We start from the raw sequence: 20,986 nt of genomic DNA on the forward strand, positions 1-20,986 counted from the left end.
AGGAAGGAAAGATTCGGAACTTTGCTGAACAAGCCAAAAAAAAAAAAAAAACCACTCTTAAGTTTGTAATGGAGACTTTCGATGGTGCCAACAGCTAGGAATGCCATTTCATCTTAAATCAAGGCTGCCGTAGGAGAGCCAACAGAATCTGGAAATTAGGGCTATGCTTTTCATGGGTTTTGTATTACTCTGTTTTGAACAGAGCTGAGAGGAGCTTGGCGTGAAGCCACTGTCCAAAACAATGTAGGGAAGCATATGCGGTTTGAGAATTACTCAATACCATTTGAGCTTTCAGTTTTTCCTGTCTTTCAATCCAAAAGGTATGAGGGTTCCAGGACTCAGTTTCCTCTACAGTAAGCAACTCTACACAGTAATGTTCGCTGAAGTCCTTTACCATTGCAGTTTACACATGCAGTACTGTGGCTTCCCGCTAGAAACTGCTTGGAAACAATAAGAATTTAAATGGAAAAAATGAAAAAAAAAAAAGATTAGAACTCATTGGAATACATTACAGATAGTTTAATATTAATATTCCTATTAGCCATCGTATCATTGCTAAGCAGCCAGGAGCAGCAGAATTCAGAAGAGCCACCTTGCTGTTACTGCACATCCAGAAACCACACAATGCCCAGCAGCAAAAGTTAGAGCTGTTCACATGTTAACGAATTTAGCCCAGAGCACAGGCTCTGTACACAAAGGATCCATCATTTAAATCCAAGCTTTGCCCTAAAATGGGGTCGGAATGGTGTATATACACAGTGCTGGCCACCCATCTAAAATTAATTCACCTGCAGCTCTTCACACTAGGCAATTTGTGCCATGGGATAATCCTCCAGACGCAGGCACGGTGAAGCCTTGTGTTGTGTGTTGCTGGTACAGTTAAAAGCTTTCAGTGGAATCCCAGCTCACACCTATGTACTGATATTACTGCATCAAACTCTACGGCTGATCTACAGAAAATATAACTAAGTTCATTTTTTTCTCAAGTGCTAACTGTAAGTCTACAATTTTCCTGGCTCTTCAGAACAAAGTGAATACATTCTCCATTCTTCACTATTTCAGTAAAGGACTACAAAACCATGAAAAAAATATTATATTGTTTACTGGGATTTAGTTCTGGTGGATTAGAAAGGGACTGAGGAAGAAATAATGGACGGACACCATGTTGTTAGTGCAGACGATATCAACTTCAGCATAGTGTTGAAGAGTAATAACAAAATGTTTTCTTTGAAGCTTCACATCATTCTAAACACATCTGAAAATAACGAAACTGCCTGCATGTAATCTGTTGAAATATGGCAGATTAATTTTACTTACTAGCATGCAATAAATATATAAGAAGTGCTAAGTTAGGACATTTAAACCTCTACAGAATTTCAGAAGACAACCGCAAATAATTTGCTAGAATTAGCGACAAAACTAGGAATTATCTTATACATTGAAATTTCTCTGCTTTCGGCATTGCTGGGTAGCGTATCTATTTGAAAATGCTTGAAAGCAATAACATAAATGTTGCTTTTTGTTTAGAACAGCAGAATTACTGGAGGCACTAGGCAGGCTGTCTATTTTAAGAACTCTGGAACAGAAAAAATAAAAAGAAGATCGAAGGCTGTTGCTTAACTGTACCTTTCTCCTCTCTCCTGAAATCCCAATTCCCCAACACTTGTAATTCAGGGACTGCTGGTATACTTCCATCTCTTCCCCCAGCCTGGGTCCTGGAAATCCGATTGAAGGGGTGGAGTATCATACTGCCGGAGCGAGCTTGGCTCTGCTTTATTCTGGGCTGAGCATGAGATATCTGATATTGGCTCTTCATGCAGAAGTTTGTTGTCAGAGTTCTTTGCAGGGAAAAAATCTTTGTTGTTCTTCAAGAGCAAACTTCTTTCCTGAAACGTACACAAACATTACTGTAAGCCAAGAGTGGCCAATCTGTCGAGCCGGTCAAGCGCAGTTCCCATGCCAAGGCAACATCATGTGAGCAGCGAGAGGGCCATGCTGGCGTGGGAGCACAGGGGAGTCCAAATCCCCAGCTGCCGCGGAAATGAGCTAGCAGGGACTGCCGAAGCTGACATCACCGAGCTGCCGTGGGTCCCATCTGCACACCCAGCCCAGCCTCATCTCAAAGCAGGCTCCTGGGGAACCATTGTCACCTCCTGCCTGGTAGCTGCTCCCAACCCTCCCCGCCACGTCCGTTAAAGGGAGATCGGTGAATGTATACCGTCACCTTCATTCTCGGAAGTTTTTTCTGTGGGGAAAGAGTCCGGAAGGTCAATATCCTTGCATTAGACTATTCTGTACAATGCCAAGATAAGAGAGTTAAAAAAGTTGTTCCATGAGCAGCAGGACTCAAGAACCCTGTCTTCCTGCAGATTTGAATAGGTTTTTGCCTTCCTTCTCGCCTCCTTCAGCTATAGGACCCCAGCCTGGCAGTATGCGTAGGATGATTAGCCAAGGCTGGGTTCTTTCCCTAGGTGGGGCAATTACTGGAATCTGCTACTCAGAACAAGGGCTTTTCCTGGAACTTGCAACCGTCTGCCCTATTCAAACTTGGCTGAGACAGCCAGTGAGCTTAAAAATTATTGCAGAGTACTGACAGAAAGAGCATGTGCATAAACTTCAGTTCTTCAGGAAATCAAGCTAGCACTGTCCTTCACTTCCCCCATCAGCCCCAAGGGAGCTGGTGCAGTAACCTCTGGAAATAAAAAACTTGGAGCTTTTGCTCTGCCCTGGCAGGGTCCTTGCTCTGTCGGAGAAACGGAAACAATTTAAAATGCAACAAAGTCATTCCCTGCCGCAAAACTCAGCTGGATGCCTTTCCAGCCTCCACACAAAGATGCCTTTCCCCAGACAGGGACACAGGACTCAAGGAAACAAACTGGATTATCAATCCATTGCAAAAAGGCGAGTACCTGTGAAAAACTGGAGAATTCAAAAGATCATCTGCTCTGCCCTATTTCCTCAGACACATGACAAGGTTTAAGTTACTGACAGGATAATTTAACAACATGAAGGCTTAAATGTTAAGCTAAAAATTCTACCTTCTGCTGTTCAGCTAGTGGTTCTTCAGTAAACTCTTTCGCAGTAGGTTCTAGCTCATCTGGCTTTTGATGCTTGTCCAAAGCAGCCAGCACAGCATCATGAAGAGTTAGAAAGAACCTTTCTTTGGTGACACAGCTGTCAAAGAAATCATTCTTCTCAAAGTCTGCTATCACAGAGGCTATAAAAAATGGGGGAAAATAAATAAAGCATCAAAATCACACCAAGCAGCACGGCTAAAACATTTCACTTAAGTTTAAAACTTATCCTTGGAGATAAGTCAATATTAGTAAACAAATACTATACTCACCGTGACAGCCAGCTATGAGGACTGTAATGCCAATATTGTGAAACATACGGATGATCTGTGGAAAGAATTCCATACAGGCATTAGAGCAAGTCTGCGTTATACAAGTGCACTAGAAGGTAAAACATAAACAGGGAAATAAAACCTCCCTTGTAGTGTTTTGTCTCTAAAGAAAACGCTTATTCCAGTATCTCGGATCCCGTTTTTGAGTTCAGCACTAAACAGCCAAGCTGTCCAAGATCTTAATGAATGCTGACTCCAGAACCAGGGCAGGTCACAGCCAGACCCCGTGCTGGCCCTCCTACAGTTCACTACGCAGCACAGAGTGTTATCTCTTCACTTAAACAAAAAGTTCTCACAGGAACAGACTAACTTGAAACATCTCTCCATACGCAGATGCCATGCCCACATGTAAACAAGAACAGGAACCCATATTTTCAAGTGTGACCTGTAATTCTGGTTGTCTCAATTTTCATGTCCAACATTTTTAGATATATCAACTTAGTGTTAAAGGAATCGGATTTTAGAGGGGATAGATTCTCACCATTTTCTCAGTGCCTGACCCTCTGTAATTAAAAGATCTCGAAGTAGTTAATTCTTTTTAAAAAAAGGCAGTGAGACTCCTTATTTCAGAGAATCACAGAATTTCAGAATATGGAGCTGTAAGGAATCTGGAAAAACTTTGACTTTATCCCCCTTTCCCAATGGGGGGGGGTCATTCAATGGGTGGCAAATAAATCTTCAAGGATTTTAAGGACAACAGCTCAGTCCACAATTATTCCCAATAGGTGTTAGTCTAACCTGTTATGAAACAAAATCTTTTGAAGTTGAGCTACAGAGTTTGAGGAAGCTGACTGAGAATCCATCTGGAACTGTATCTTTCTGAGAAGCACAGCTACGTGAAATTTATTTTTGCTAAATATATATCTCCATTGGCTACGATCCCCACTGGAAGGTTTAAAAGTTCAAAGAAAAGGCTAATTAGGCAGTCAGCAATAACAACAAAATCACTCTAGGAGAAGACAGCTGATAGTTTTATATCTGACACTTCTAAAGAAGAGCATTTTTCTAAAGTGTCCAGCTAGAAGAAAAAATAAACAGCCAAAATGGAAAAAACAAATCAAGACATTTTTATAAATGTGGTTTTAGTTTACATGATTCTAGAACTGGTGACAATGGATGACAGGTTTTTGCATGTCTTTTGTGTGGATAGTGGGGCTTTTGTTTTTTAAAAAAAAGTGTTTTTTACGGGAATTTATTAGTTTCTGAAACTCGATAGCTAAATCTTGCACCCTTAAAGGTCAACTGGAAGATGTGCGGATTGTTATGTAGCAGGGCACTTTAGGCTAACAAGAAACATAAGCCATTGGGTAAACTTCAGATTTCACATTTATGTGCAGTTAGGTTACTTACCTGTCGCAGTAACTCTGAACCTATCAAATCCACAAATTGCACCATGCTGAAGTCTAAAATAATGGTGTGAACTGGACATGGCACGTGCATTGGCTGTTCGTCCTGATCTAACCGTACTGAGGAATTATCTATTGCAGAGCCTGGTGAAAGGCAAGCTCTTCTCCCTTCATCCTCGTTCTTTTCAGTCGTAAGTCCTGTGCTAAAGCCTGGGGATGCACACTGCGCATCAGCTGCTCCCACCAAGAGCGTCCTGGAGCTGAGTTGGTCTCCGTACTTTGACCAATGTACCAAATTAACTGAAGATGATGAGGAATCGCTGTCTGCGTGACGTCGCTTCACCAGTTTCTCTGTATATGGTATCTAAGACGGAAAACGGAGAGTACACCAGTGGTTGGAAGAATGGGGCCCAGGAGGTGGAAAATTTTTTGCTGCAAGACAGCACTGTAAATCATATGATTATTTCTTCTCTCGTGGTAAAAAACACATCTGAAATAACACTAAATATAGGACAAAGCCACAAGAGTATGCAAAGTAGCAGGTGACTTGGGCAAGCCTCAGATGTGGTTAGCAGAGCGCCTTCAGCCACCAAGTAGTACGGTGGTAGCTCACTCTTCCACACCTTGAAATGGCCTGTGATAGTGGAATCTGACTTGTTACTTCTACCTTTCAGAAGAGAAAAGAAGAAAAAAAGAGATTGCCCATGGCCATTGCCTTCCTGAGCAACAGTAAGCTGACCCTTACTGGCTGAGTTCCGCAGACCTTTGATTCATCTACTTTCTTGTATGGCAGCTGGTCACAGAATGGACTGATTTAATAATTTTTTCTTTCTTAATAGTTCCAAATGTGTTTTTTAATTTTTATAACGCAAGAAAGGAAAAGTCACTCTCTGCATTTTTGTACTTCAGAAGATGATGTTAAATTATCTATCACTTCCACTTCCTAAGCACCTTGGTACCACAGATGTTTTCAAAACACTGTCTTTCAACCCATTTCTCGTACAATCACTTTTACAAATCACATATAACTGCTTGAAAAATATCTTCTGAAGACAGTCCATCCCCTGAAGTTCCTTTCATTGTCTAAGACAATTCAGAAAATTCAGATAAAGAGGGATATGAGTGACTCTAGAAGATGCACAGCAGCCAATTATAGTAAAGATGAGAAAAGCTCTAATCATAATCGTAGCTGCCTTTGAGGTATTTGCTACTTGCACTTGGCAGTATTGGCAGTGGAACAAATTCCTCCTAAGCAAGGGAATTCTCTCATTTCTAGGGGTAAAAAGAAGAAAATCCCTACTGAAGCACCTGACAAAATTAATTCTTTCAGCTGAGGAGAAGATATGTTGAATACTTCAATTGCTAGTTAATTCACCCAGTAAGCTGAGCTGCTATTGCTCTGTCATGTGAAGTATGTGTAAAGAAATACAGTGGTAATGCTTGCTTATTTTCAAACAGCAAATATATATATGCTTTATATAAACATTTACAGCCTTTTCAGTTCTGGCAAGTTAAGAACATTGTCCTCAGTAACATAAAACCAGGCACCTCAAACAAACAGACTAGATAAATATACTTTTAAAGCTGACCCTAGGTGGTGGTAGAGGCGGATCACAGACACAAGAGCATTTAAGGTCTTTCCTTTCCACTGCAGTGTCAGACAGACTAAGTGAAATTAAAGCCCTCATTTCACTTTCATCTAGAGGCACTGCTTTCATGTCCATCTGAAAAAGAAAGGCAGTTTTATTACGGTTTTTATCTCCCTAATGCAGGCTCTTAGAAACTTCCGCTGACTGAAAAAGTGGCATTTACCTTGCGTAACAAATAGGTTTTGAAGTGATTCATGTTTGCGAAAGAGATGGAAGAACAGCACTGGAAGATTTTGATACCTTCAATCTCCCTTGCCTGTAAAACAAAAGTTGTACCTGTGAGGGCTGTACCTAGCAGGAGCTATTTTTCCCCTCTTGACTGTCTGTGTTGTAGTCTGCAAGGTCCTACCCCAAGGACAGAGTTTGTCTGGTCACATTGTTGACTACACTGCATACTGGTAGTGGCACTGGCAGCATGGACCTAATTACCATAAACTAATCTGCTCCTCTTGCAATTAAAAACATACCTCCAACACATCCATCACAGATGACAGCTGGCTGCTCTAATATAAAATAAGCCAAATTATTTTTAATGCTCATTACAGAAAACATACACTATACCCTTGTCTTACTAACCGTGTCCTTATATTATTCCATTTTTTTGCAAATCCATCAGCATAGCATTGGGAATGTACCTGTGCGGCAAAGGCAAAGCTCTCTACTACTCTATTGCCTAACTCTGTATGGTGCAGGGCTTGAAAATAACGTGTTAAAAAGGCCTGCGCCCTACCTATTTTCCCATCACCGGGAGAACCTGTGAGTCAGTCTAGCACATGCACAGTTGTTATTGTGAAAACATATGTAGAGCGGACAAAACCAGACTGATAAAAGCAGGTCAGCAAAACATGCGAAACAGCTCTGGAAATGACAGCAGTGCAGCTTCCACCATGGAGACGGCACAGATGGACACCAGGAGCTCCACAGGCCCAAGCAGCCTGAGCCAGGTACCTGAATCACTTCACACCACAGATACTTAAGCATTCTTCAGTTTTCAAAGTTTTGAATCAAATGATCTGAGTCTGAATGGTCACCCCCAGGCATTTAAGGGAAGAAGCTGGATTACAGAGAGAGATGGAACATTTGGTTTTTGTTTCCTCTTACGGCTCTGTAGACGGATAAACTTCTATAAATATTCATGTTTGGAATCTGTCCCAGCACCACCATCTTCATTCTGAAACAAGATGTTTATTAGGTTTTCACAGAGAGCAGAGAAAAACCATCTGTTCCCAAAAGCTTGATCTCCATTTCTCTCCTCTTCACTGGAGACACCAACTGTAACTTCTAGGGTGTGAGTACAAAAAGTTATTCACTCATAATTAGGGTTCTTTGAGTAGGGGAGCAGTACACAAGAACAGTCTGCAGCTACACTGGTGTCCTCAAGAATGTATAATGTCCCATTTCTAGCTCTGGAACACTTGGACTATCGTTACTACGCTAGAAAGCATGTTCCCTCTCTGTCTCCCCACAGCCCTCCTCCAAGATACATCTACACAGAGAGGTGGAGGCAGCTATAACTTGTGCTTAGAGCTGGCTGCGCATAGGCTAGGTCTGATCCAGAGGTTGTGTAGCAGCATTAATGCCGGGTTTTGCCTTGAAGGAGAATACCCTGGTTTGGGTACTGTGCTTTGCTAATGGTGCTGCATGCTTTTGGGGCAGGTTCTGGTCAGTTCAGGGCATGGGTGGAATAAACGTGGCTGGCTGGTTGCTGGAGAACTGGAAGGCAGTGGGCCCTGATGTATGGAAAATTGTTGTCAAGACACTCCATTCATGAGGTTTCTTTCAGAGCCACTCTGGATCAGATCACAAGCAGTTCGATATTTGCACCAACTGAATTATTTCCTACCTCTTTCCATGTTATTCTAGAGGCTTCAGTCTACTCAGACAAGCACCTCCCTATCGTGGTAAATCTCATGAGGTGTGGCTTGGATTTATGAATGATTTTCCTGTTTGGATTAGCAGCTAATAAAATGAGTAATGTATGTGTGACATAACCTCCCTCCGCTATCATGAACTGAGTTTACGGAGAAGATAAAGCAACTTGGTAAATGGCAGTGAAGACTGAGGAATGTATTTGAAATAAAGGCACAACATCTCATTTTATCCCTATAGAAGTGTGTATACAGATCACCTCTCCTGGCTGATGCCTACACCACAATACACAGTCTTCAATAGCATGGTACACCTGCAGAAGGGACCAATCCAGAGCCCATAAACTTAAAGAGATTACTGGTTTGGGATAGCCTTAGAGAGACTCCAGAATGACCTGACTGAAGTGTTTACAAACATGGAACAGCTTTTTCGTTGTCACATGTATAACTATCTCTAAAACATCAACTTCAAGAAAAAATAGTATTTTGTTTTAAAAGTTACAAGTACCTGTGTGACCTAATGGTGATTATGAGGAACGTAAATCCCATGGCGATCGCTAAACCAACATCAAGACCAAAACAAAGCACTGCAGCAAAAGTTACAAGCCAAATAACCTTTGAACAAGAGACAGAGAGAACATGAGCAGTAAAAAGATGCAAAATGACCTCCAACTCAGCTCCATCATTTGCAAATTGCAGACAATATAAAAGGCTAGAAACAATAATACGTGAAAAGCTTTGTTGGCACGTCTGGACCAACCCGGTCCTGGAAGCAGTCGCAAACAAGGATCACAAATCACAGTTCAAATCTCCAGACTTTTTAACAGGGCTTCAATTATTAGGAAAAACCACATTGTATTGGGCGTCTTTCTCTTTATGAGAAACCCTGCACAAGAGTTGACATGAGAATGTGGTCCCAGCTGGCAGCTAGACAATTTCCTTCTTAGGGGATCTGGGAAGCAACAACAATAATCAGTTTTCCCTGTATAGGATTAATTGCAAATTGATTTGAAGAGATTTCAATACACTTGTTTCAGCGCATATTTCAAAGGATCCCTTTTCTAAGGGAATGGCTGCTGCTTTGCCTTGCCCTCCCAAAATATCCGTTTCTCCCTTTAAGACACATTCCAAATCCTAAGTGGCTTTTTTTGTCACTTACGAAATGATACTTATCCCGTCTCCACAGGATGGGGACGTCCAGAAATTTTTCAAGAAAAGGGAGCATGTTAAATACCACAATAGCAGCCAGTATACCCTGTGCAAATCAGAAAAATAGCATCTATTATTTTGTTATTTTTTGTTTGCAACCACAAACATGCTAAGGAACAGATATCCATGACAGACGAACTGCTTGAAATTAAAATCTTATAATAGCTTTATTTCCATAATTTTTATAGATACATATAACAGTTCTCCTCTGATCTGCCAACCAACATGAAACTAGCATCTAACTTCTTGTTTGATTTCACCGTCACTTCTGCCAATACAACTGGACTTCCTCTTGAAATGCTATGTGGAGTTTCCATTACAGTGTTCTTCAGTGAATCCCTACGTCTCCTGCAGCACTAGGAGAAAGGCCAACACTATCTACAGAATTAAGAGTTGCTGTTTCAAAGAATGGTTTCAATTAGCATGGGTAGTTCATTGCCAGATTTAGGAAGTTGTTTGACACCATTTGTTGAAACAGCGTCCTAGCAAAGAAAAGGAGACTGAAGGGAAGTAGGTGGTTAAATTCTGTTTTGTCAGCTCGTTTTGGGAAAGGGATTAATTCTCCCATCTTACAAAGAGGCCAGGAAAAAAATCAGGAAGTAATGCTCTGTCAGTGGTTCCCTAAGAAAGCTTACAGAAAAAAAAAAAAAGAAGTCTAGATAAAAATTTAAGGGAAAAGTGGAAAACTGAGTACTCTGAATAACTACAATAACAAAATGTTTATATTTATTGCACTGGCAATGCAAAATCCACAGAAGGCAGTTTAGGAGTCCATATGGTTTTACAATATACCTCAAAGACCAAGCTAGAATCAGAGACACTAAACCCAAATTCCCATTTGGAAGATTTTATTTACCTCTTTACACTAAAGATTTTGAAGCACCCATCTTGGAACTACTTATACTGATGCAAGAGAGAAACTCATGAATTTGTTATACAGGTGTGCAAAAGCCTGGAAGATGTGAAACCAAAAGTGAAATACAATGTTTAAGTTATAGAGGCTGGCAGTGAAATTTCAATCCAGTTTTAGCCAATGAATTTTAGCTTCTACTGATGTACAGTGAGAGATGGGAGAGAGATGCAATATTTATTACCTAATACGTTAGCCTGCTGAAATTTAGGAGAGTTTAAAGTCATTGTTTTGGTTTGGTCCATCCCTGAAAACAATTAACTCTACAGCACGATATAATCCCTAACTGTCCCAGAAAAATCTTCATATTATGCTCAGAAAAATCTTCGTATTATGCTTAGGAAGTAAGTAGGCTGCTGCCATAACTATTTCAGGTTCACTTACATTAGGCATCATCTGGAAAAAGTCTCCTAGTTTCAGCGCAATCACCAGCATCATAGATGCTCCAATCGCTGCTGCTAACTGAACAGAAATACTTTATTAGAGAGGCCTGACAGAACAATTTACTTACTTGTCCTCTCTAAACAAGTAGGCATGGCCCATGTAACACCACCGACTGGGAAGAATAACCAGGGGACAATTAACAAAGGCCACAGGTATGCTGCAATGCATGGCACAAATTCTAGACTACTCAAGCTGAAAGAGTTTTCTGTAGATATAAATTTGGCCTAAATGGACTATTCTTAGGCACAACAGAACAGAACAATGCAACAAAGGATTTTTGGTTTGATAATTTCACCTGAGTAATAATATACTTCTTTTGCAAGTCAGACTTTGGAATAAGCTCTTTATTAAACAAAATTATTTCTATGCTGCAGTGAAGCGTGTACAGACATTCAGTTAAGAGGTATGATAAAAACATTATTACATATTATTATTACATATTACACCCTCTTTCCCCCCTGAAAAAAAAAGATCACGAAGTCAAGTACTCAAGAGTTAGGAAGAAGTGGCAGAATTAAGGGTGCATGAACAATTTTCCATTTGGCTTTTTGGGTATATTCACTAAAATATAGTTTTAAACTGTATGAACATATCCTATTCTCCCCACAGGATCCTGGCTTCCTTCATGGCACATCATGTGCTGTAAATATCATGTAAGTATACTACATAATATAACATACACAGAGAGGGTATCTGAATTCATGTTGCATGGGTGTGTAACACTATCTCACAAATTGTTTAGATTAAATGTCAGCCTATACTCAATATACAGTGATTTTAGATAAGAGTCTGGAAGCTTAAAAATCCAGCCCAGCTCACCTGTGTTCTTCCACCTGTCTTCTCTTGAACGACAGTTCCAGAAATAGCACAGCTGACAACAAAGCTTTTGAAAAGTGAGCTGCAAATATTGCATAGCCCCACAGCTATTAGCTCCTGTAAAACAGAAACAGAAGGAAGCAGAGAAAACCCCAAATGAATGACTTACCTTCGCAGAAGTAGCTTATCAGGAATTCCTTTCCTTTTGCTCACACTTGCTGGTTGCTCCTCTGTGTCGCTAAGCTCAGGAAACCTTCTGGAAAGCAAGGTCTCCTGTGGATAAATGAGCTCTCTTAAAAGGCATACCGTTTTCACGGCTGAGGATCTCATGGACCCAAAAATTCAGTTCCTTCTTTCAAAGAAATCCACTTAGAACCCCAAAGCTATGAAGCACTGACTTTCAAGCTAACATGTGGCAAATCTCAGTACGCAGCATAGTACACCTGGACAAAAGCTGCGTGGAAAAGACATTCCCTTTATATTTATCCCCAGAGGCTTCGAGAAGTCAGGGCAGCTTCCTTACTGGCTTAGTTCCATTCTAGTAAAGATCCAAAGCCATCACAAGCAGCTAAACATGGAGTAGCGCAAAACACCTAATGCTTACTAACTCTAGCACGCTGGAAACTAACACAGTTTTAGCTTAAAAGCCTCTCAGAGCAATCACTCTGGGCAGAGAATCCATACACTGGGATAGTAGCCACATATAGAGAAGAGCCACAGCTGCTCTGGCCATTTACAATTTCAGCTATTAATTTATCATGCTTTTATAGTCTGGATTCATGACAGCAATGGTCCTCAGCAATCAGTTGCAGCACTGTGTGTGTGTGAGGTTCATCCCAATCACTGGGAATACACAAAGGCCTCTTGATCAAAGAAGGCCATGTTTTGGCCTTCACATTATTGGCGTATAACATCCACTTTCCACGGGGAAGCGTAACAAGTTGCTACAAAACCATCATCTGGCATATTCACTCTGTCTTTGCATTTCTACCCCTGTCAGGTAGTTAGTGGCTTTGCAAGTCAAGTTCAGCTTGCTTCTTGGCCTAGGAAGTATGTGTAGTTTTGTTCTCACCTGATTGCTGGCAATATTGTAGTTGTGAAGTGAAGCATACCTCTCGCCAACAAAAACAAGAAGGAAATAGCTTACAATAGCAGGGGAGAAGGCATGCAGTATGATCTTGCTCAGGTTTGATAGATCTGGCGGTGTAGGAGGCAGAAACCTACAGGATCAGAGAACAGATAAGTTTAGACCTGTTCTGAGCTATGTCCACAGTAACTCAAAACCCAGGATCATCATCAGAAGCATCCAGCACCCCACAGGTGATGCTCTCAATCTGTAAGACTTCCACCTCACAAAAAATGCAAATTCCTTCCTCTGTGTGCTAATAAAACCTGAATCTAATACAGAAAACTGTAGTTTGAATTCTGCATATGCTCAGAAATGATGATGCAATTAAAATTCTTGAAGAGTTATTCCTCTAGCTGTACTTCCCAGTAAAAGTCAGCCCATGTCAGATTTCAAGAACAGACTGAAACATCTCTTTCGTATCTCAAAAGTACAACCTCATAAACAGCACAGATTACTAACCTCTGAGGAATCATACTGACCACGGCACTACTAGATTCAGCGTGAAGATGAATGCGATTAGAAATAATGGTGACTGTGATAATCTGGGAAAGAAAACAAGAAGCAATACCAGAAATTATACAGCATTTGCTCCTGAAACTGTACACAATACATCTAAAGACAGGTAATCTTGTAGGAGTATTTAAAGGACTTAAGGACAGATTCAGTGTGTAAATATAACAGCATCCTGAAGTAATACTTGAAATGTTTTTTGAAATAAAGTATATTATACTCTGTGTTAGTTCAGTTATCACAATGGCATTTTGGAGATCACTTACCAAGAGAAGCTCCATAGGAAATGCAACAGGACTATGTTTATAAGTTATCATGATAGATGTATTGACTCGTAGTGTGGCCATGCTAAGCAAAAATAGCAATATGCTGGTGGCATTAGCCTTTGGGAGAGCCAGGAAGAAATGAAATAGATTCTGAAAAAGAATCATCATAAAGAGGATCAGAGGCAGATACCACAACTGTTTCGGTATTCCAGGAGATTGACATAGGTTGCCCTGACGCTTGAACTCATCCTTTCTGCTACGGTGGTATCTTCAGTTAGAAGAAGAGAGATGCTAAGAGAAAAGCAGTATTTAGCAATCTATCTTGTCTATTGGTATCTGCAGATACCAATACTGCAGATACACTGCCACAAATAGCTCAGATCTAGTACCGTCATTCTTCTCTCTTCTACACTACCTTTTTCTCAAGTTGTCTGATTGACATTACTAAAGTAAATTAGGATGAATTAGCTTTAACTTGTCTGTAGCTTGGAGTCTGCTGCTTCTTTGTCAGATATGATAAAGATACTGTGTGCCCACTAGCTTGCCCATGATGATCTACTGAGGAAAAAAGTACCTTTTCCTCTAATCTTTGCTCTACTACAATTACAGACATGCTGAAAATGTCTATTTATAGCGCTACAGAAGTAATTAAAAATATGCACACAGACTTTTCTTCTTGCATGTCACACAATAAGCGCCATACACTGTTCAAGACAACAGGAAGGCAAAGTAAACCACAGCTGAGACTTGCACAAATATCCCCTAGCAACTGGCTTAGGCTGAAATTGCCTTCAATTTCTGAACCTGTTCTTTTCTTTCCCCTCCAAGAAGCATGGATTTCTTTGACTAATAATGAATTTACTCACATAGAAAATGCCCAGGGGGCCCTTATGGAAGTCAAGCATGACGTCAAAGATAAAGGTAAACTGTGATACAATGACATGCAAGGCTGCTGCAGTGAGGTAAGCATCAATGAGCGTCTTCGGCACGTATGTTGTTACAAACCCCAGGCAAAAGCAACCTAGCAGCAACTGTATGGAACAAACGAGAAGTGAGACGTGATATAATTATCAATGTCTAACCCCACCCTTCTGGTTTCCATATTTTAAGAGCATGACTCTTCACTGCCATACATGATGGATAGTTATTTGAACACGCTATTTTCATTATGCACAATTAAGTAAGACACTGCCAAACCAAAACAGGAGCACTGTACATCAAGTGTATGCAGTTGTGCAGGACTACCTAAGGGTCAACATACTGCAGAACTGGTCAACAAAAAAGATAATAATTTACTTCACACATATTAATCATGGACAAATGAATCTTAACCTATCATATCTTTTTCAGACAGCCTGAGAGGAAGAGACAGACCTTCATGTCCCACTTTGCACAACATATGTATTCAAATGTGCTGAGCTTAGTATTTGTGGTAAGAATATGCAAGCAGTACCAATTCTTACATTTGTATGAAGAATGCACGTAAGGATACATCATTAAGGATATAAAATAGATTCATCTTCTACCTGAATGATGCCAGTCAAAAATGTTATTGATGCGGTAAGTGTCAAGGCCTCCATGTAATCTTTCATAAATGTAGGGTCTGAGAAGTTGTCCAGTGAACCATTAGAGGACAATGTTTGGTTGAAATTAAGAGTCTTCAGAACGTCTGTCACCACCACATTTAGGATGCTGAATGAGCCTGCAACCAACAGAACAGAGAACAGAAAATGGAACTGCATGAGATGTTGCAACAAAGACTTATCTTAAAACCACACATCCATCTCTTCCCTCCACCATCAGTCTGTGCAGTATGAGACAGTCTATTTTCATTCATATATATAATCCACATATATAATACATTTTTACTGTTTCTGAGTAAGTACCTAAAGTTTCCAAAGTCCTGTCTGAAAATTTCAGATTCCTACCGTTTTACGAGTGAAGTCTTCAGCTGGTCAGATGCACAACAAAAAGATTTTAATGTAAAGCACAAAAAATGGATACATTACAATGAGCTGCCAGAAAGGCTGAAAAAAATAGTCAGTCAGGGAAAGAACTGCCGATTTACCTAAGAGGCCAGAGCTCCACATACCCACTCATTATGATAATGCGAAGGGCCTTCTCACATGTGAACAGCATTTTAATAATCTAGCTTCTAAACAAATTAAGAATCTAAACCCATCAACAGTTCAGTCATGGCAAGAAACTGCATGTAGAAGACCATGGAGAAGACCAGGAGCCAAACCATGATTCACAGTAACATCCTGGGGGTAAATGTGAAGCAGCTTGCACCGGTCCTTTACTTTATGTAGGAGACGCCTCCATGACACTCCAGCCGTCTCCTTTGCACTGGTGTCTGTGATAGCTCACGTCCTCGGGGGTAGAAAGGACCCCGCAGCTGAAACTTGACTGACTTGGTGAAATTCTCACCACAGATCAGCTGCAGAAGTGGAACAACAATGAACTGAGAATCAGCAGGTCTGGATTCTCACCTAAATAACATCTGCATATTAGATGAAATAGATTAGGACATCTCGCCAGTTTTTTGAAGCAGCATTGAACATAATCTCTAAGTCCTGTAGAAACATTTCACAGTACAAAATAAACCTCACCAATTGAGATATGATGCGAAGTCCCAAATATAACATATGTCAGCGAGCAGCAGAACGCAGAAAGGAAGCCATTGATATTTGGCAGAGGTAACCTGGTCAGCCAAACTCCTAAAAGTCCTGGAAAGCAAAAATGTGTTTCTGAAGTTAAGCAAATTGGGAAGGCTCTCTATCTTTGGTTACTACTTTTAAGTAAAATTTTGCTGATAAAAACCTGCCAACCCTTATGAAAATCCCATTATGTATATTCACAGAATCACCACACATAGGTAGCACAAGCGCTGATCTTGCTTACGCTACCTGCCACTTTCCAGTTTGGGTCTAAACATGCCAAATCAGCGAGCAAGACAGCCATTCAACTCCCACAGTCTGTTTTTTAGGGAATTCAGGATCTGATAAAGCCAGGCCAGTTAGTGACAGAAGCCAATGTTGTTTTACAACATGGGCCCTTGCTAACTAGAAATTAGACAAAGAACCAGAACAACGCTTCGTTTAGGCCACCTACTAATGGGGTGGCTATGCATGTGGGTATCTAACAGACCTGATTTTGCAAGGTGGATTTTAAAGACTATGTTATTTTCTTTGCAATAAAGGAAAATGCTGCTATTAGTCTATATTGTGAGTTAGTTTGAGGGAAACTTTATGAAAAAAGTAGTGTGAAAAAAGTCCTTGAAATTACACCATGTAACATCTGATTATAGAAAAGAAGTTCTCCTACAAATATGCAAATAAATAGGTTAATGATTTAAGGAACTTCCAAGGTTAAAGTTCCCACATAACCTGATGACATTAGAAAGAACAGAAACACACACAGGAGATAGCTTATGAAAAGCATCATATACAAAAGGAAGCTAGAGTGGTTTTTTCTCTCTGCCTACCTTGAGGAATCTGAAACATCCCAACACTTAGGCCTGCATGTAGATCCCTCAAGATCCATTCTCCGAACCGGTATGAAAACAGCCAGTTCAGGACAGGGAACATCTTGAGTATGATCTTTCTGAACCTTCCCCAGGAGAAGCTGAAAAGAATCAGATAAGCTAAGCTATACGCGATGGCTTTTACAGTCTCCATCTCTGCAACGCTTTTGCATGGCCTCATGCTCTGCAGGCGCAGAAGCCACACTGCTACGGTTAGCTCTCTGCAGGCACCATGTACTGTGAACCCGCACAGGCGTTAGCCTTCTGCAGATCCAGCTGGCACATAACATGAATCCTACATAGGCACCCCCATGCCTTTGCATTCCATTCAGATGGATCGCAAATACTCTGTGTGCCATTCATATGAGAGCCTGTCGGCGCCGGAGCCCAGAGCGCTGAATGCGTCAATTACTTGACCTCATTAACAGAAAAATAGGAGATGGTATTTTGATTCCTCCTATTCTGATCTAGAAGAAAAACATACAAACACTACATCTGGGGGGCAAAAATATACAAGCCTATCCCACCTCCCAGAAAACAGTCAAATGTTTCCTGTATTACATTATTTAACAAGGGGATGTAAGCAGGACTTGACCTACGTGATTTATTTTGTGTATATGTTTTTGAATCAGAATTTGCAGTAGGTAAACTCTGACTAACCCCACGGCCCTGTGCTCCTTCTTCCCCTTTTTAATCTCCTGGCAATGTTGGTGATTTTCTACTTGCAAACCAAATACAAGTGATGTAGTGTCTGCCCAAGGCTTCTGGCAGCCTTGGGCAGTGGCTGTGGGGACTGACCCCAGTTAACATTATAGAGCTGAGTCCCTTTCCATCATTTTATTGTCCAAGGTGACTACACACTGGGCTGACAAGTGGATATAAAATGGAGAACACAGAAAACACATGAGATAGAGAAGTGGAAAAGCAACAGGGAAAAGAGTATGAGGAAGCAAGGCAGACACAGTTCTTAAACGACAAGTTGGGGGAGGGAATAAAGAGATTTTCTTATTAAGCATCAAGTGCAATGATAAAGTTTCCAATAATATTAGCTATGACTTTAGAGCAAAATTTTCCCTTTGATCTCTGGGCAAGACTTATTTTATTGCACCAGGTGTTTTGGGTAGACAGACTGTTAACTCTAGATCACATGTCATAATTATACACAATTCAACCCTTTCCATCATGTAATTTTGTTTCTCTGACTCCAGAACTTCATCCAATCGCCTTCTTACTTTTTTTTTTTTTTTAAATATATAAAAAGACAGCACTGGAACAGAAGGCTATTGCACAATCTAAAGAATCTCACTATTACAGAAATTAATCTTGATGACAAGTCTTCATGGTGAATGAAAACTAGAAAATACAATAGCAACTCGAACTATGGCTCCATTTGCCTTCACTTATCACCAGGAAATTACTTTACAGCAGCGTAAGTTAGACATGACCCATAGCTTTAGGCTGCAGTCCCACACATAGCTAAGCTGATGTAAGAGCTAGTTATACAGAGAGAGAGAGGTCTGGCTCCCCTGCTTTCCTTTCTCTGTGTGCTTCTGTCCCTTCTGGCAGCAGCAAGCTCTTAGATTAGCTCACCACACCTTGTGGAACCTCACCCATAGCTAGACTTGAGTCTCAAGTCCTGCCATGGTCTCAAAACAACAGTTTAAGTTTCAGTATACGTTCAGTATACATGCTGAAACAAAGCCCAGATAAACGATGAATCAGAGATTTTGTATTTACTTTCTTAGGAGGACTTTGTAGAGTAGACACAGCCCTAACCATTGACAGTCCACTCTGGACCCAAAAAGAGATTCAGAAAGAAAACTGAGATATTCATAGTCAAACAAAACTAAAAGGGAAGCTGATGAACGGGCTTCCTATTTTTCATTATATTTGTCTTGCTGGAAGAACATCAGGAATTCTCCTGTGCTGCCAACAAAGGCTGCCTTCTGGTGAGCCTGCAGGGCTCCTCTGGCAGAAGAGATGCTTCTACTCCCAGTATAATGCCCAAAAGAGAATTTTGGCAGATGGGAAAATGAGGCTGTGGAAGCATTAATGCTTTATCAGTCCCCTAGCCTCACCCGTTCTCCTCAAAGAACACAGGAGCATAGCTCCAAAATAATGCCAAAGCAGTTCAGTCAATCTCAGTCATACCGTTATGCAACTTTCCATGTCCTCAGCTAAGAGGGAACAGAAAAAGGCTCCTGAAATTTAAGAAATAGAAGTATCAAAAGGCACAAATCAGAAAAGAGCAAATGAAAGTCTGTGTCTGACAGCTGGGCTGAGGGAAGCACTGGAGGGAACTACAGCTGTTGGCAGTTTCTCTTTACAGTGCGTATATCCCTCACACTATCATAGTCCTGAAGCGAACAGACACTTCCGTAGATTGCAAATAGCAACTTTGGTAGTGCAGTGCTAAATTGATCTTGCATGCTTCAGGTGCGAGTTGCTGTAACTGGGTGTTCTGCTTTGGTTATCAATCAGTGCAGTTCAGCACTTTAATTACCAGCTGTGGAAAAGTTAGCACCTTTTTTACACTTGGGCTTGAAAGGTCTCCTTAGTTTCTTTACACCTGATCAATTCCTGGCTTAGAACTCACCTGCACTGTAGCCGTCTGTTCTCTCGATGGATTTGTAGTGCTCCACCCAAGGTGGAGGACAGTTTTCTTTCAAAGTACGCCTGGAAGTGCTCCTCAGTCTGCATTTCTCTTTGGACCCTGTAAGCTGCTGGTTGCCCGTAAGTACCAACAGTATCGTTGCCAAGCGCCATATTTTCCTTCTGACCACAGTCAGTCAAAACCAGAGGAACAGCAAATGCTGGAGACCACAATGAACGCTTTCTTTCTTGGCAGTGAGACTGGAAGAAAGAAACAGGGTCACTGACTGAAGTATCTACTAAAACCAAAACAAAAAGTATGATATGTGATCAGTCCACCCCAACATCACTCCTGTGAAGCCAGTAGTTACAGCAGGGATAAGCAAGGCTCTGGAGACTGAAATCCATGAAAGAGATGCTGCTCTAGGGATCAAACAAATCAATTGCCAAATCAGTTGTAGGAACACTGGGTCCTTCCGGAACTTGCCTTGTTCCTACTCTGTAGGAAGGACCAGCCTGGATCCCCCCCATTTCGTGATCCCAAAAGCAGGCCGGTGTTTAGGGAACTAAATACAGTCCCTCTTCATAAACCTACCACAGCTGAGGAAACAGTTTGAATTCTCCTTGTTTCCAGTCCTGGAGGAAAAAGGCTTAGTCTGAGTCATACAGAGAGCAGCTAAATCTGAGGCTGTACAAATGCTGCAACTTGCTGTATAAAATTGGTACCTGATACCGTTCAGGTTTTTAAATCCCCAAAATGTCTGACTCGCTTCCTCAGAATTTTAATATCAGGACGGAGATCTGAATTCAATCACTATCACTCAGAGTAGGTAAGATGTGAGTTCCCAAAGTGAATACTGAGTAAGTAAAGGTCCAGTGCAAGAGCAGATCTAACACAAAGTTCTCATACCGACAGCTGAGGCAGAAAAAAAATTCAAATCCAGAGCTACCAAGTGAAAGTACATTTAAGAAGGGTGGTGACATGTAGGAACATATTTTTTTGCTATGGGCAGAACAAAGAAAGAAAAGAGGAAATATAAAACGGCTGTGAGTGAGCAGTTGAGAGTCTATTCAGAATGCAATCTAAGTTTAAAGTATCAAAACCTGCAAAAAAATTCATTGGGATTTAAGTTTTCTCCTCATATTTCATTTTCTGAACCACCAGGATCAGTTTGTACAGGTCTAGTGCTTTGCATCACTGAGATCTGCTACTTCTGATACAGCAACAGGGACTCCAGCACGGTATTTACTGTCTTGTGAGACATATCTACCAACACATACAGTCATTCTAAACCACAGAGTAGGCAAGTCTCAA

General features: G+C 40.9%; 1 protein-coding gene across 1 annotated transcript; it reads right to left on the reverse strand.

The window, feature by feature from the left end:
• Positions 1–523: 523 nt before the first annotated feature.
• SLC26A8 (solute carrier family 26 member 8) lies at positions 524–20,202 on the reverse strand. Its single transcript, XM_050911178.1, has 20 exons — positions 20,159–20,202; positions 19,676–19,851; positions 16,166–16,282; positions 15,080–15,255; positions 14,420–14,584; positions 13,554–13,703; positions 13,237–13,319; positions 12,721–12,868; positions 11,862–11,921; positions 11,652–11,765; positions 10,773–10,850; positions 9,429–9,524; positions 8,778–8,884; positions 7,503–7,572; positions 6,565–6,657; positions 6,342–6,476; positions 4,757–5,116; positions 3,347–3,401; positions 3,039–3,217; positions 524–1,886 (listed from the first exon to the last, which is right to left on the reverse strand). Exons 1-20 carry the CDS (start codon positions 20,200–20,202, stop codon positions 1,671–1,673), a joined length of 2,622 nt encoding a protein of 873 aa, XP_050767135.1. The 3' UTR covers positions 524–1,670.
• Positions 20,203–20,986: the final 784 nt, after the last annotated feature.

This window comes from Gymnogyps californianus, chromosome 27, assembly GCF_018139145.2.
Source record: "Gymnogyps californianus isolate 813 chromosome 27, ASM1813914v2, whole genome shotgun sequence".
Taxonomy (NCBI): Eukaryota; Metazoa; Chordata; class Aves; order Accipitriformes; family Cathartidae; genus Gymnogyps; species Gymnogyps californianus.